We start from the raw sequence: 15,241 nt of genomic DNA on the forward strand, positions 1-15,241 counted from the left end.
TCAGGGTCAGCTGGCCTGTCTCCCACCCTCTTCTCTCCCCGAGTGCTCCCCAAGCTATCTTGTGGTGCCAACACCCCCTAAACACAAGGGTCCCCACACACACCCGGCTGGGACCGCTGTCCTCACTGTCTGCCAGGGGCTACAGTGACAAGGATGGCTACTTTGCAGCTGGTGCTGTGTGAAGGGACAGAAGGTGACATGCCAGCGTACACACTCGGCGTCTATGAGAGGTGCTGCGGGGAGTGAGACGCCCATGTATACACTCGGCATCTATGAGAAGGGCTCCCGGCAGTGAGATGGGGGAGCATCAGGGCCAGGTGCCCACGGAGCCCCTGGGGGCGGGTGGTCCCAGGCAGGCCCACTCTTCAGCACGTCGTGCCCACCCACCTCCTGGCCCACTGACGCTCGCGAGCACATAGGGAGGGAGCGCGTTCCCTGGGACACGCTGCCCTCCGCCGTTCCTTCCAGCCCCGGCGAAGCCCCAGCGATGGCCCAATACTCCGGGTGTCTGGGACTGAGCCTCCCCTCCAGCTCATACTGCCCATTCCAGCCCTCGCTGCTTGAGGAGCCCCTGGACCAGAATAATCTCATACATCTGCTCGGGTCCCTGGGGTGGCCCCTTCAGCGGCCGAATCAAGTCCCCGTGTAGTCAGGCCCACGAGATCCTCTCTGCCTTGCCTTCTGCAGTCCCTGACCCTCTGCCGTGCCCAGCCTGGAGCGTGCAGCCCACCCCCTCAGCGCCCCTGCCACCTGCTGCGCACCCAGGACTTCTCCTCTGCTCCGAGAAGGGCCCCTCGCCACCAGCTCCCTGCCTGCGGTAACTCGGGTGGTGACCTGGGGACGATATTGTCCCCAGGGATGGTGGGCAACGTCTGGACAATTCTGTTTGTCACAATGGGGTGGCTGCCAATGGCGGCCGGGGATGCCGCTCAGCCCTGGACAGCACCCCCAGAACAGACTGAGGCAGCCCAGCGCGCACAGAGCCACGGCGGAGAAACCCGCTCTGTCCTCGCAGGCTAATTCCTCTGAGAAACAAAGCCTCTGAATGATCTTTTGAAACGTAGCAGGAAATTCATCCCTGACACTGAGGCCTTGGTTTCAACTTGTTCTGTGTCCTCAATTAAATCCGCCGCAGCCCTGTGACAGAGCCTAACTCCTGTCTGTCATGAGCCCTGGTACGCGTGCAGACGCAGGCCTGCCACGGACACACAGCCACGGTGGCCCACCAGCCCGGGGCGGGACTCCAGGCTCCAGCCCTACCCCCCAGTGCCGCTGCAACTCGTCCCCACGTGCCCCTCCTCCAGCTGCGTCCCTGGGTAAGAGAACCGCGAGGCGCCCCCGCGGTCCCTGGGCACAACCCATGTCACCGAGGAGCCGCACACCTTTCTCCCGCGGTGAGGGCCGCCAGCTTTGCCTCCCCGGGCTGAGGCTCCGAAGGGTCGTCCAGAATCCTCTGCATCTGCTGCTCGATCTCCCGGGGCTTCAGCAGCCGGCCGTCGTAGTAGAGCCAGACCTTGAAGTAGCGGCCTTTGTGGAACACGACGATGTGCTTGCTGTCCCGCATGTGCTGGATGGTGTCTGCGGCAGGACACGGATCCCGAGGCGGGAGGTTAGCGGATGCTGCGAACAGCCCCCCCACCGACCGTCCCGTGGCCCCGACCCTCCCCCCGCACCCCTCCACGCGGCTCATCCATCCGTTTCTCCAGAATCTGTAGAACCATTCAGTACAGATCAGAGTTGAGAGCTGTGGACCAGACAAGTCTGACTTTGTCTCAGCTCCGCTCAGCCACTCACTGGACGTATCATCTTGGGCCAATGACCTAAGCTCGCTCAAGGGTGTCCACCGGAAAACTACAGCAAACACGCCCTCCAAGCCTTCACTTCGAAATCAGAAACAAGAAGATGCACCACGACCACTTCCGCTCGACGCTACACCAGGTCCTGGCAGCACAGCACACTAGGGCCGCCCGGACTGGAGCACGGGCCTCTCGCAGCCACGGTGAACCCCAGCACATCCAACCAACCCCACCACCGGCTGTCTAGTCACGGAGAACACAGCTGCGGAGAAGCTCAGGGTCTAGGACTCCACCACCGGCTGTCTAGTCACGGAGAACACAGCTGTGGAGAAGCTCAGGGTCTAGGACCCCACCAACCGGCTGTCTAGTCACGGAGAACACAGCTGCGGAGAAGCTCAGGGTCTAGGACCCCACCACCGGCTCTCTAGTCACGGAGAACACAGCTGCGGAGAAGCTCAGGGTCTAGGATCACTTGCATTCCTCCCCCCTAGAGTTCTGGGCCGGCCTGAGCCCCTCCTGCTTGCAGGCTGAAGACCTACCCTCCGCTGTGACTGTGCTCGGAGGCAGGGCCCTTAAAGAGATAATCATGCTAACACATGGTGATTAAGATGGACCCGGGGTACTTATAAGGAAAGGATGAGGACACAGACAGGCACGGAGGGACAACCCCATGAGGACACAGGGAGAGCACGGCCCTCCACACACGAGGAGAGAGGCCGGGGGAGGGACCTCCGCCCTGCCTGCATCCCGGGCGTCGGCCTCCAGGACGGGAGGGGGGGGGCACGACGGTGAACATCTGTTTCAGCCACGCAGGCTGTGGGGTTTGTGGCAATGGCCCTAGAAACTAATATACTCAGAAGCCAACAACTCAAAAAGATAACTCAAAAAAACAACAAAAGCCGTGAAGGAGTCAGGAATAACTCTAATAGATGACGCACGAGACCCTGGCAGAGAAAGTACAGGAGGACCCCCTGATCTGAGGGGGATGTGTTCTGAGACCCCCATGGATGCCTGAAGCCACGGAGCGCACCGAACCCCAGAAACACCCATTTTCTCTGCTCTGTGCACCTATGATGAAGCCTGATTTACAAGCAGGTGTAGCAGGAGACTAACGACGAAAGTAAACTAGAACAACTATAACAATATGTGCTAATAAAGGTGACGTGGACGTGGTCTCGCTCTCTCAGAATACCTGGTCCCGGCCCTTCTTCTCATGATAACGCAAGACGAGTCACGCAGGTGTGACACCGGGTTAGGCTGTTATGGGGGATCATCAGCTTCCACACCGTGGCAGGTCGTGGGTAACTGAGACCATGGAACCCGAAACCACGGATAAGAGAAACAACTGTACGGCACTTCACGAAAATCATTTTTAAAAATGCTATTACTGGGGCACCTGGGTGGCTCAGTCAGTTAAGCATCTGCCTTCAGCTCTGGTCATGATCTCAGGGTCCTGGGATCGAGCCCCGCATTGGGCTCCCTGCTCACCCTCTGACAAATTAATTAATTAAATTTTTTTTTTTTAAGTGTGCTTGAGATTCTCTCTCACCCCCTCTGTTCTTCCCCTGCTCTCTCTAAAATAAATATTTTTAAAAATTAAAAAAATTTTTAAGAATGCTATTACCGTCCACCTGTCCCAAAACCGCTTTTAGCCAACTCGTCTGCTTTTCACAAAAATCTGGCCACAGATCACTGGACTCCAGAGCATGAGAGAGACAAAGGTTGACCTTTGAGCCAGAAACACCCCACACAGCGAAAGCACTGAGTGCACTGCTGGACTGAGTTTTCAGAAAGCCTTGGGTCCCGGACCAAGGAAAGCTGAATCCACTTCCAGAAGCCCACCCAGAGGCTGGCTTTTGCGTCCAAGGACCCCCACACCTGCCACCACGGGACAAGTTCCTGCCCAGGGCTCAGAGTCTGGAGGTACCCTGCTGTCACGACACCCCCAAAAGCTGGAACAGCTTGGGACTCTGTACACAACCAGCTTCAAAAGCAGCAGTGAGTTCATTACAACAGCCCGCCATGAGGTCTCAGGCAGGGTCCAGTTTGTCAGCTGTGAGCGGCCAGCGTTTGCTACCTGCACGGCCACCCGGAGGCTGACAGGCGGCACAGCCTGAGCCCTGGCTGGCCTGGGACAGCCCCAAGTGATGGCATGTCTCTCGCTTGTATTCTCGAGGGCGTCCCGGCTCAGATTACGTGGCCGCCCGGCATTCTGCGAGGGTCGGGGGTGGGGATCAGGGGTCCCAGGTCAGGCTGCTCCAAGTGGGCTGCCGGACCGCACGTCCAGCCTCCCGAGCACATCAGCGTGCGTTACACAATAACCCTTTGTGTGAGCCAGTGCAAAGCTCCCAAGGGAGCCAGATGAAGAAAAGGAATATTCCTAACCAGACCTGGGAAGAACACCCTGGAAGACAGCCTTTGACCAGAGAGAACCTGAAGTCTGAAGATACGTCACATGCCCAGGCCTAAGAAAGACCAAGGAAATTCAACAGAAGAAATGTTCCTGAGCCTAAAATCTCCCGCTCTCAGGAGGGGTCATCATGAATCCATGTGCCCGTCCGTGGCTCGTAAGGAGCAGAAGGGCTTCCCGAAGGAGCCCCACTCACCTGTCTCCTCTCCCGGGATCCGCGAAGTATTAAACATTCGCTCCCACTGAGCAGAGCAGAGAGGAACTGTGGATCCCAACAGAAGAATCTGCAACAAAAATACATTTCAAACAAACAAAAATTCCTCGGGGGGAGGGGGGGAAAGGAACAAATGCAACACTGGATTTGTGTACTGTGCACACGGTGTTTGACTTCCCCTCTTCCAAACTGCGGAGAGCAGCCCTTCCCTGGGACGCCGACCTTCCCCGCAAGACTCGCGGAGCCGGGCCAGGGCTCGGCGCCCCGCGCGCTTCCTGCCCAAGTGACGCCTTCTAATCGATCATTTATCAATTGACACACCATGGACCGTTTGCAAACTGACACTTAAATCAAAGCGATATTTAATAAAGAAATGTCTTGTTCTTCTTGAATAATTGACCAGCTCAATTATTTTCCTCCAAAGTAAACAAGAGCGTCTTCCGGGGGAGATCATGGGATGAAGTACAACAGACGAGCAGCCGTTTGGAACACAAAGGCCGAAGGAAATCTCAGAGTAACTGTGCAGAGTGAAAGCTGGACCAGAGAGAGAGAGAGAACCTACTGTATGAGTTCATTTGCATAAAGCTTTGGCAAGTCCAAGTGACCCAGAGGGACAGGAAGGCAGATGGGGGCTCGCCTGGCGGGCGATGGGGAGGTGCAGTGAGGGCACAAGGCCCAAGCGAACTTTTGGGGGTGACGGACGTGTTGGCTCTCTGGACTGCGGGGATGGATTCGGGGGCACGTTATATAAACGTGACAGGACCTATCAAACTGTATGCCTCAAGCGTGTGCACTAAGTCAACACAGCCGTTTCAGAACTGTTTACACAGCAGTGTGTTGGCGTACCGGCTTGATCTCCTCCCGGTCCAGCCTTCGTCTGTAGAGCAGGATGGCGTGGATAGAGTTGCCCGCTCTCGCGGCCTGAATCTGGGTCGGCATGACGTACAGCAAGTCCTGAAATGGTAAACACGTGTCGGCAGAGAGAACGTCCGGGGGAGAAGCCACGCTAACTTAAAGACACGGAGGGCATTTCCACACCGTTAAAATATCTCCATCCGTGTTAAATCACATCTGCTCTGATAGACAAATAATTGAAATTGCATTTCCTACACTTGGACAGTTTTGTATTTTACATAAAAATAAAAGTGAAGAAGAGAAAGAAAAAAGACAAAGAATGAGGTTGGCCAGTTATCAAAGCTATTAAATGCCAGTTACCAGAGCCCAAACTATGAGGCTTCTAACAACACGATGGGAAGTGCCCTCCCAGGCCATCGATGCCTCGGAAGACAAGAGCCACCCGCCGTCCTAGGGCAGCAGACAAGGACGCCGCGCCCCTGGCCCGGGGAGCTGCAGCCGCCTGTCGCCAGGTTCCGTGGGTGGCGGGAACACGGCCCGCCCACCGCTGTGGCATCACAACGCAGCGCCCAGCTGTGACGACGGGGGAGAGACCGCTGACCGCCTCGAGAGTATTCTGCAGTCCGAATTTCTCCACAGTGGCTCGGGGCAAACACAAAAGGCCAGCCGCGCAGCTTTCAGACCCGGCAAGCAGGTCCTGGGCCCCGGCGGGAAGCCTGGGTCAGGGCAGCAGGGGCAGGAGCTTCCCGGGAGGCCCGCGGGCCCTGGGGACGCCCGCCGCACCCGCGCAGGGGACTCACCATGGCATAGTAGTTGCTGTTCACCATCAGCGGCCCTCGTCCTCGCAGGTAGACGTACTCCTCCCACCAGTCGCTCACCTGCGGGGTGCCAACACGACAGACCACTGGCAACTTAGCGGGAGCCCCACGGGTCGGCGGGGCCCCGGGGGTGCAACGAGGGCTCTGTGGCACAAGTGTGTCTGTGTGACACACGCCACGGCGCGTGGGGGAGCCGAAGCGCCCGTGCAGCCGGCGCCTGATGTAAACAGAAGGCACCTGCTCGCCCCACAGCCACGCCCACTCCCAGCCCCGCCCAGCATCTGGGTGCGCCTGGCCACGCTGAACGCCTCCTCCTCCACGTCCCACCGCGCATCGCCCGCCACGCAGGGGGAGCCCAGCTGGTGTGCGGCACCGACTAGGGTTTGCACACGGACGCGTGTCCGCCAAGACAGAGGGCGAGTATGCATACTTACGTAGTTGGTGGCCCACCAGGACTTTAGCTTCAGATACCACTGCAGTTTGGGTCCAAGGCTGACGGCAAAATCCTGCGCCAGGACCGTCATCCGCTTAAAGTCGGACTCCTTCATCAGAGGCTTCACCGACTCCAGATACTAGCGTTAACACAAAGCACACACGCACGTTAAAACACACAGGTCCCGCATCTGCGCCTCAGAAAAAACAGAAACCCATCTGAAAGACTGAAAAATCTTTCCCAAGTAGGGACGCCTGACTAGCTCAGTCAGAGGAGCGTGCAACTCTGGACCTCAGGGTCGTGAGTTCAAGCCCCATGTTGGGCAAGATTACTTAAAATCTTTTCTTTCTTTAAAGGTTGATTTACTTATTTTAGAGAGAGAGAGTGAGCAAGTGGGGGGCGGGGAGCAGAGGGAGAAAGAGAATCCCAAGCAGGCTCCACACTCAGTGGGGAGCACGATGCGGGGCTCGACCTCATGACCCCGAGACGAAACCAAGAGTCAGTCACTTCACTGACTGAGCCACCCAGGCTCCCCTTAAAAATAAAATCTTACAAAAAAAGAACAACTCCCCTAAGTTGGTGTTGTGGGTCCTCACACAAGTTAGCCAGATGGCTTTATATCCGCGACAATGACACAATCACACTCCTTCGTCCCTTACTGGCCTTCCCGCTCTCCAGACAAGCGTCACCACAGATCACCAAAGAGAATTCCAGAGTGACAAGATCACAGCTCGGCCGACAGGACACCTCACTAGTCTCCATCCATCACTGCGCCCTTAATGAAAGCCCTGTTCCCACCTGCTCGATGGTGACTCAGGGCAGTGCCGGGAAAGTGAAGGGGACGAGCCCGGGACACCAGGGCAGGAAGGAGGAGCCGGAACGATGAGACAGGGAAGGCCAAGCCCCGGGTCAAGGCCAGGTCTCCAGTACAGGGTTTTGGGGCACCCTGACTTTGACCAGCACCGCCCTGAGGTGAGAGCTGCCCAGGTGGCAGGTCACAGATGTGGTGGGGTTTCGAGACCGTCGTCAACAGCTGCTACAACGCACATGAGCAAACTTCTAGAAAGTAAGGCACTCGGTTTATCAGGAAACGTGTCGATCCGCCAAATTATGTCTGCCGCGAAAACAGCTTTGGGGGAGCGGAGATCGCTGGGACCCCTCCTTGAATATTTAAAAGTAGGGCGCCACTCCTGAAATTGAGCAGCTGGTCAAGTTTTCGAGTTTACTTGAAGTGAGTCACCCGTGAGCGGAACTGGAGATCACACCGTGAAGCGGCTCCAGCCAGGCTCCAGGCTCCAGCAGCCGGCCAGGCTCACAGACCCACAGCTGCAGGGGTGGGCGGGACGGGGCTCCAGGCTCCAGGCACCGGGCTCCGGCACATGGGCCACGCTCACGGACCCACAGCTGCAGGGGTGGGCGGGACGGGGCTCCTGGCTCCGGCACAGGGGCCACACTCATGGACCCCGAGCTGCAGGGGTAGGGTGCTAGGCTCCAGGCTCCAGCAGACGGCCGCGCTCACGGACCCTGAGCTGCAGGGGTGGGGTGGAGTGGGGTGGGACGGGGCTCCACCGTGCCACAGGTGAGGGCACACGAGAGCAGAGATGGGAGGGAACTCGAAAAGGCCAAGAGGGACGAAATAACTAGGCCGGGATTCAAAAGCCAAGACGTGGCCTGCTTAGGTTTTAAAAATGGGGCCACGGGACAGGCAGAGACTGCAGTCCTCGTTGGCTGCGGCGGGAACCCATGTGCTGTGGGAACCAGCCTGGCTGTTCCTACAGGTGAGGCACAGGTCCCCTCAGGCCAGGGCCCCAGTTCCAGGCTTACACCTAACAGAATGGCAAGCAGGTCCTTGAACAAAACCATTCACAACAGCCAAAGGGTGGAAACAACTCAGATGTCCACCAACAGATGAATGTGCGAATGCAGTTAGGTCTGACCACCCACTCGGATGTTATTCGGTCCCGAAAAGGAACGATACACTGATAGACACCATGGCACAGAAAATCCTCGAAACAGTCTAAGAGCCAGATGCAAAGGCACGTATCGCAGGATTCCACCTACAGGAAACACCCAGGACAGGCAAGCCCACAGAGACAGAGAGCGCGGTGGTGTGTGCCGGGGGCTGGGGGGGTGAAATGGGACGTGATGCTGACAGGTGTGGGTTTTGGGTCATGGAAAGTTCTGGAACTAGACCATGGCAGAGACTGCGATGGGCCTCTACTCAGTGCCACACAACTGCACGGTTTCAAGTGGTTAAAAACGGTCATTTTCATGTTACGTACGCATACACCACAATTTAAAACAACTAGTCACAAAACGTACCAAAGACCGCTGAGTCAGACGCTCCGGGGAACTCTACCGGACGTGCACTGATTATATCACAACAAAGCCATCTCTATCAAGTGTGATGCCTTTACGAGGAACACCTCGGACGCGCTGACCCGTTAGCAAGGAGAAGACCTCCGACGACAGCCGGACGAGCCCACGGCCGAGACCGACAGGCCGACAGACTGACTGCCATCAGGTCACAGACCTTAACCCCCGGACGACCGGCAGCCCGGAGGGGGCGTCCCGGGGAGCGAGGCCACACCTACCCTGTCCACCGTGTCCTTGACGGCCGGCACCGGCAGGCGAGGCAGCGACGTCTGGAAGCTGTACAACATGGGTTTTCGGCCCGAAAAGATCTTGACCAGGCCCTTAAAAAAAAAGGTGAGTTTTGAAACGTGAGACCACGCTAAGAAGTGAAGCCAGTCCTCGACTTGCCGACTCCTGACTGATTTTCTGTGCCGCTCATCTCCTCCGGGGTATTTTCCACCCCGATACCTCACAGGCCTTCGCCAGCAAACAGGTGACCCTAACCCAAAACCAGCCCAAGTCTGACGGATGCTTCGAGACACCCCGGCCAGGGTGGGCACCCTGAGGTTGCCGGCTGGCTGCACATCTGCACGGGGCCCAAGATCCACTCGGCTACCTCTGCGGGGCTCTGGGTTTGGGGACGGGCTCCGAGCCCCGGCAAGGGGCAGGGCGGGGGCTGAGCTGAGAAGCCTGGACCTGGAGCCAAGCTCAGGAGCAAGAGCAGTGTTGGCCCTCACGCCTGGCGGACAACACACGTCTGCCTAGTCTCCCCTTGCTTTCATCTGGAAGGATCTGAACTTGGTGTTAACAATGGGTCATCTCACGCTAACCAGACCTCCAGGGAATTCCTCGGGCTCGCAGGGGCGGACATGAGCCAGGAATATGCCATCCGAGGGAATGCCGTTTGGCTTATTCCGTAAAGGGTGGGCCCCCTCGGACTCTCCTCTGGGGGCTAGACTCTGGTGCTCTGGAAACCAGTCACCTTACAGCCGGGCAAGCACAGGGAGTCGGTCTGGGGAGAGTGCAGCCCGTGGGTGTGGGGGGCCCGGGTACCTCTCACGAGCAGCCCCCGGGAGGTGGTGCTCAGCTTGTAGGTGGAGCGGTCACGGGGGACACTGGGACAAGCGTCCACGTATGTGGCAACCAAGGGACACACAGGCTGTGGGCCGAGGAGAGCTGGCAGAGCAGCCTGAAGCACAAGGTGGGTCAGGGAGACCTGGTCGGACCGGTCGGCGAGGGAAACCACCAAGCGCCCGCCTTGAAGTCAGTCAGAAAAGCTACAAAGTGGACGGGCGTCACTTTCCTTTGATGGAGAACCTGGATGGCAAATCCAGCAGACTCGAATATACCACGTTCAGAACTCCCGAACATCATCAAAGGAAAATACCCTTCGGCCCACACTTATGAGTCACGGTGAATCAACCCCTGTAGCTCCCAGGTCACCCAACCATGTGTGGAAGGGGAAAGGTCCCCAAGGATCCCCCTTTCAAAGTAAAAGCCACCCACATAAGAGCCCGTGCTAAGTGACGAGCCAGACACGAAAGGCCGGATACTGAGGCGGGAGGGGTGGCGGCCACCCCAGCGCCCCTAAGCCTTTGTTAAGACGGCAGATCTGACTTACGTGCTCTTAACAAGGCAAAAGCGGGGTGGGACACGAGGAAGCTTTGGGGGGCGGGGAGCCGAGTGTGTGGCACTGATAATGACACGGTTTCGCAGGTGCACACGCACCTCCAGACACACCCAGCCGTGCACACCGCTAAACAACCAGAAGGCCTGTCGCACGACAAGCGTACCCCCAAAATAAAGCGGTTAGAGAAACTGCACCCCGGTGCAGCACCAAGAGTGCAGTGAGGGCCATTTACCATCCAGATCCTGGTGGCCCGGCTTATCTTGCCGTGCTGGGCGAACATCCAGCCGTGGTAGGACAGCAGCACCTTGAGCGAGTAGCGCATGGTGATGATGAGGGCCACCCACAGGCCCGTGCCGAAGAGGACACCGCTGACCACGTTCTTCGTCTGGCTGGACATGCAGCCGCTGGGGAGACGACACAAGCCGAGCATGCGTTAGCCGGGCCGCCACGCGCTGCCAGCCGGCGTGGCCGTCCCTCGACACGAGCGAGACCGTGGGCCCCGAATCCAAGAGAGACGCCACGCCTTAGCGCCCGCCCAAGTCTCGAAAGACTCAGGCATCGCTCTCCCGTCCTCGGGACAAACCGAGCCTCCTGCGTCCTCGGGCAAGACGCACAACTTCCTCCAGGGTCTAGGACGGTGACGGGACGTGAGAGGTGGTGGCCTGCCCGAGATGAAACCACACCCCGGGCCACCTGCACCTCCTCGGCTGGGCGCTCGCAGCAATTCCGGGCCGTCCCCTTCCTGCCCCTTCTTCCTCAAACATCCCTGGACTTCACCATTACTCGTGAGACGCTCACGTCATCTGGGAAAACCATTACAGCCGCTTACGTCAAGCGAGCTTGTTTCTGATCGAGGCAGGAACGCTCATCAAGGAACTGATGCTTTAAAATGATCATTTATATATTTTTTAAAGATTTTGTTGATTTATCTAGAGAGAGAGAGCGTGAGCAGGAGGAGGGGAGAGGGAGAAAAAGAATCTGAAGCAGACTCCCCGCTGAGCGCAGAACCACACTTGGGGCTCCATCCCAGGACCCTGACACCATGACCTGAGCCGAAATCAAGAGTTGGGACACCCAACCGACTGAGCCACCCGGGCGCCCCGTAAAATAGTCATTTAAATAATGAACTCAAAAAGAGGAAAGCGATATAGCGTACGGTAAAGATGGGACTGTAAAAAATCTTTGTGGTTTTGTTTTTAGTTCTAGTTGCTTTGCAAGCTACAAGCTAGTTATAAAATAAAAAGTATTTAAATAACAAACATTGGCAAGGACACAGAAAACAGGGAACCCTCGCGCACTGCTGGTAGGCAGCCGCTGTAGAGAATGGAATGGAGCTTCCTCAAAAAAACTAAAAATAGAACTACCCTATGATCCAGTAGCTCTACTTCTGAGTATTTATCGGAAGGGCGTGAAATCACTGTCTTGAAAAGATATCTGCACCCCCATGTCCATTTCGGCATCGCCCACAGCAGCCGAGCCACGAAAACCACCTCCGTGCCCGCTGACAGGTGAATGGATAAGGGTGTGCTATATAAATGCCCGGAATGTCACTCGGCCATAAAGAGGAAGGAACTCCTGCCATTTGTGACAACCGTGCACCTTGAGGGCATGACGCCAAGAGCACTACATCTGACAGAGAAAGACAAACACTGTAGGATCTCACTTGCATGTGGAATCTGAAACAAAAGTCTGAATTCCTAGATACAGAGCACGGACTGGTAGCTGCCCGAGGCAGGGGATGGGCAAAAACGGGGGACACTGGTCCAAAGGTACAAAGTTCTAGGGGCGCCTGGCTGGCTCAGCTGGTAGGAGTGTGTGACTCTTGATCTCAGGGTTGTGAGTTCAAGCCCCACGTTGGGTGTGATTACTTAAAAATAAAATCTTTCAAAAAAAGGGTGTAAACTTCCAATTATAAGACAAAAAAGTCCTAGGGATCATGGTAACTGTCGTTAACAATACCATATTGTATTTTTAAAAATTGCTAGGAGAGTAGATCTTGAAAGTTCTCATCACAAGAAAAAGAAAAAGAAAAAGAAAACCTGCACCAATATGTGGAGATGAGAGCGAACTAGACTTGTGGTAATCAGCCTGAGCTATAAACATCTACCAGGTATTATGTTATACACCCAAAACTAATATAACGTTACAGGCCAGTTATGTCTCGTTTTTAAAAATTATTTCAGTGTGCTTCAAATTATGAAAACCACCGATGTACATAACCTAAAAATACTTCCAATATTTAAAAACCACCAAGTCAACACCTTCGGACACTTAGGTGACCCTGAAACAAATTATCTTCAAGGTAAAATACTTTTGTTCCGTTCCAACACTTATGCCCATATAACTTGTCAAATCTTGTGTTGTGATTTTTTTCTACAGTATACAGATGCGCGCGTCAACGGAAAGCATTAGCAAAAAAAAAAAAGCTTTCTTTTAAAGAACGCGCTCCTTCCGAGGCTGCACGGGCTGGATGGACACAGAGCGGACCGGCCAAGTTCATCTGTGTTTGTGAAAACAGCCGCCTCGGACTGTCAGAGGTGCTCTTCGGAAAGACGGTTCCAGAATGACCCTTGAGCCTGGGAAGATGCTGACCCTTAACCTGGTCTTTCTAAATTTGGGCCAGAGATGGCCCAGTTCACTGCAATTGGTTTAGAGGGACAAAGAAACAAAGCGTATAAAGACCCAGATTACAAAGGGCTCTAAATAGCCAGCATTTCTAAATATAATCCAGCGTTAAGAGCCCGCAGTAGAGAGTAAATGAAAACTCCATGTTACACCCACAAGAGTCTGAAAAGTACACAGAAATAGCACGACCTAGTGTGTGGAGGGCCAGCTATCTGCAGGGGTCGCAAGGACAGGAGGAGCAAGGTTTCCCTGGAGTGTCAGGGAGCGTCGGGGTCCCTGCCTCAGGCTCCCCGGCCGCCAGGCAGAGCATGGAATCTGGCAGGTGTCCAGCCCAGGCACGCTTCCCCTGAAATGACGGGATTTTTATTCGAGGCCTTGCAGACGCTTATAAAGGCACAAGCCAGCGTTGCTGTGGCAGCTTGCAGGCCGTGAGCGACTCGGCTGGACTCTGGGCTTTGAACAAGAAGGAACCAGGAGGAAGGGGCACCCACGCCAGGAGATACAAGTTCACACCTTTAAGCAAAAAGCCACAGAATTACTTCTTGAGAGTAATCAGAATCTAATTCGGTCACGAGCTGGGGGTTTTCGCCTGAAGTCCTATCCTGCCAGTTTATTCCTTTCTAAAGGGACGATATTAAAGTCACACAACCAGCAAAGCATTATTTTATCCAAAGGCCCATAGTTCATCTGCTTAGCTTAGGCCAGCCCCCGACACCACAGACACAACCCGGGAAAGTCAGGGGGCCCTCCCCTCCCCACGCAACCCCTGGCCCAGAACCAAAGCCTAACTATGGGCCGAGGACTTGATTTCTCTTGTAGGAGACCAGGGTAAACAAGGAACAGAGAAACAGAATCGAAGGTCTGGCACGGAACCACCATGATGGAATTGGAGGTACTGAGATCCTTTCCAACCAGAAAACAAAAACAAGTATTCTAGAGTGAGGGCCAGACACAAACGGGGTAATGGAGACCCCTGTGAGCAAGGTCACCCTCACGCAGGGTCCGACCCGCAGGGGATCTTGCACGGGTGTCAGGGCCATCCCTGGGACTGGAGGAAAGGAAGGATTTCAGAGGGGTTCCATAAATGTGCTCCAGGGCATGCCCATGTTCCACGTGGGACCCCAGGCACCACATATACCTTTCCAGGAAATATCAGCCCAGACGCTCCTTCAGGCCAAATAGCATGGTAGAAAGAGAGCCTATTTTCAAGCTCCTAGAAAAACCAGAAACTCTCAGGAGCGCTGGGGTTCCTGTTGGGGTTCTAAGCCACTCTGACAGGGAGCTAAGGGGCTGAGGTCACCCCAGAGCAGTCAGTTCTCGGGGTCACAGACCCCAGTGCAAAGAGCTGACCGTGTCCAGGACCAGCTCCTAAAGCTGAAATTCCTTTTGAGGAACCCGCAGCCAGACTAAGCACGCTGACCACAACCTTGGGCCCTGACACGCTGTCCCAGCGCAACCCAGGACCAAGGCCATCTTCAGAGAAAGGGCCACGAGGAGCCACAAACTCCCTGTGGGGCCTAACACAGAAGAAAGCCTACAGGAGGAGGATAGCCAAGCTTCAAATAGAATCGGCACAGTAATGGCCATTATATCTGAAAAGACATAAAAATATCAGCAACAAAAATCGCTACCTTCCCAGACAATTTGAGATTTAAAAAGAGTACTTACGTCGTGTCCAGGGTCCGATTGATTTTTGCAATTATCCCCAGCGAGGGGTCGATCTTGGCATACATGGTTGACATCACACCCACCACCACGATGAGCCAACTGGAGGGGCTCGCCGGGTACACACCAGTGATGATGCCATTCTGGAAACAGAACATGTGCCATGAGTACTGTCCCACCCACAGAGCCCACGGGCCCTGGCAATGGGAAGAAGGCGACTGTAGCACGTGGTGGCTAAGTGACCACGTTGTCACTATAGAAAAATCTTCCCCAGAGGCTCCAGACCCTTCTCTTCCTCTACTTCTGAGCCAAATCCCTCCCTGAAGCAGATACCCCAAGAGTGACCCCAGGACATTAGAATCACCAGAGGCATGAGTCTAACATTGATTCCCAAGCTCCACCCAGACCAACTCATGACACCCTGGAGTTAAGGACGTCAC

The 15,241-nt window shown here is 55.6% G+C and overlaps 1 protein-coding gene across 2 annotated transcripts in view; it reads right to left on the reverse strand.

Annotated features, from left to right (window-relative positions):
* The window catches only part of CPT1A (carnitine palmitoyltransferase 1A), a 50,889-nt gene that overhangs the window by 18,437 nt on the left and 17,211 nt on the right, over positions 1–15,241 (reverse strand). For both annotated transcript variants that reach the window (XM_040639574.1, XM_040639573.1), the window contains exons 3-10: positions 14,805–14,944; positions 10,744–10,915; positions 9,121–9,222; positions 6,528–6,665; positions 6,076–6,153; positions 5,267–5,374; positions 4,403–4,490; positions 1,383–1,578 (exon numbers count right to left, since the gene is read on the reverse strand). In XM_040639574.1, coding sequence (XP_040495508.1) covers positions 1,383–1,578; positions 4,403–4,490; positions 5,267–5,374; positions 6,076–6,153; positions 6,528–6,665; positions 9,121–9,222; positions 10,744–10,915; positions 14,805–14,944 — 1,022 coding nt within the window. The remainder of the gene's footprint in view (positions 1–1,382; positions 1,579–4,402; positions 4,491–5,266; positions 5,375–6,075; positions 6,154–6,527; positions 6,666–9,120; positions 9,223–10,743; positions 10,916–14,804; positions 14,945–15,241) is intronic.

This window comes from Ursus maritimus, unplaced genomic scaffold, assembly GCF_017311325.1.
Source record: "Ursus maritimus isolate PB19 unplaced genomic scaffold, ASM1731132v1 scaffold_23, whole genome shotgun sequence".
In the NCBI taxonomy this organism is placed as follows: domain Eukaryota; kingdom Metazoa; phylum Chordata; class Mammalia; order Carnivora; family Ursidae; genus Ursus; species Ursus maritimus.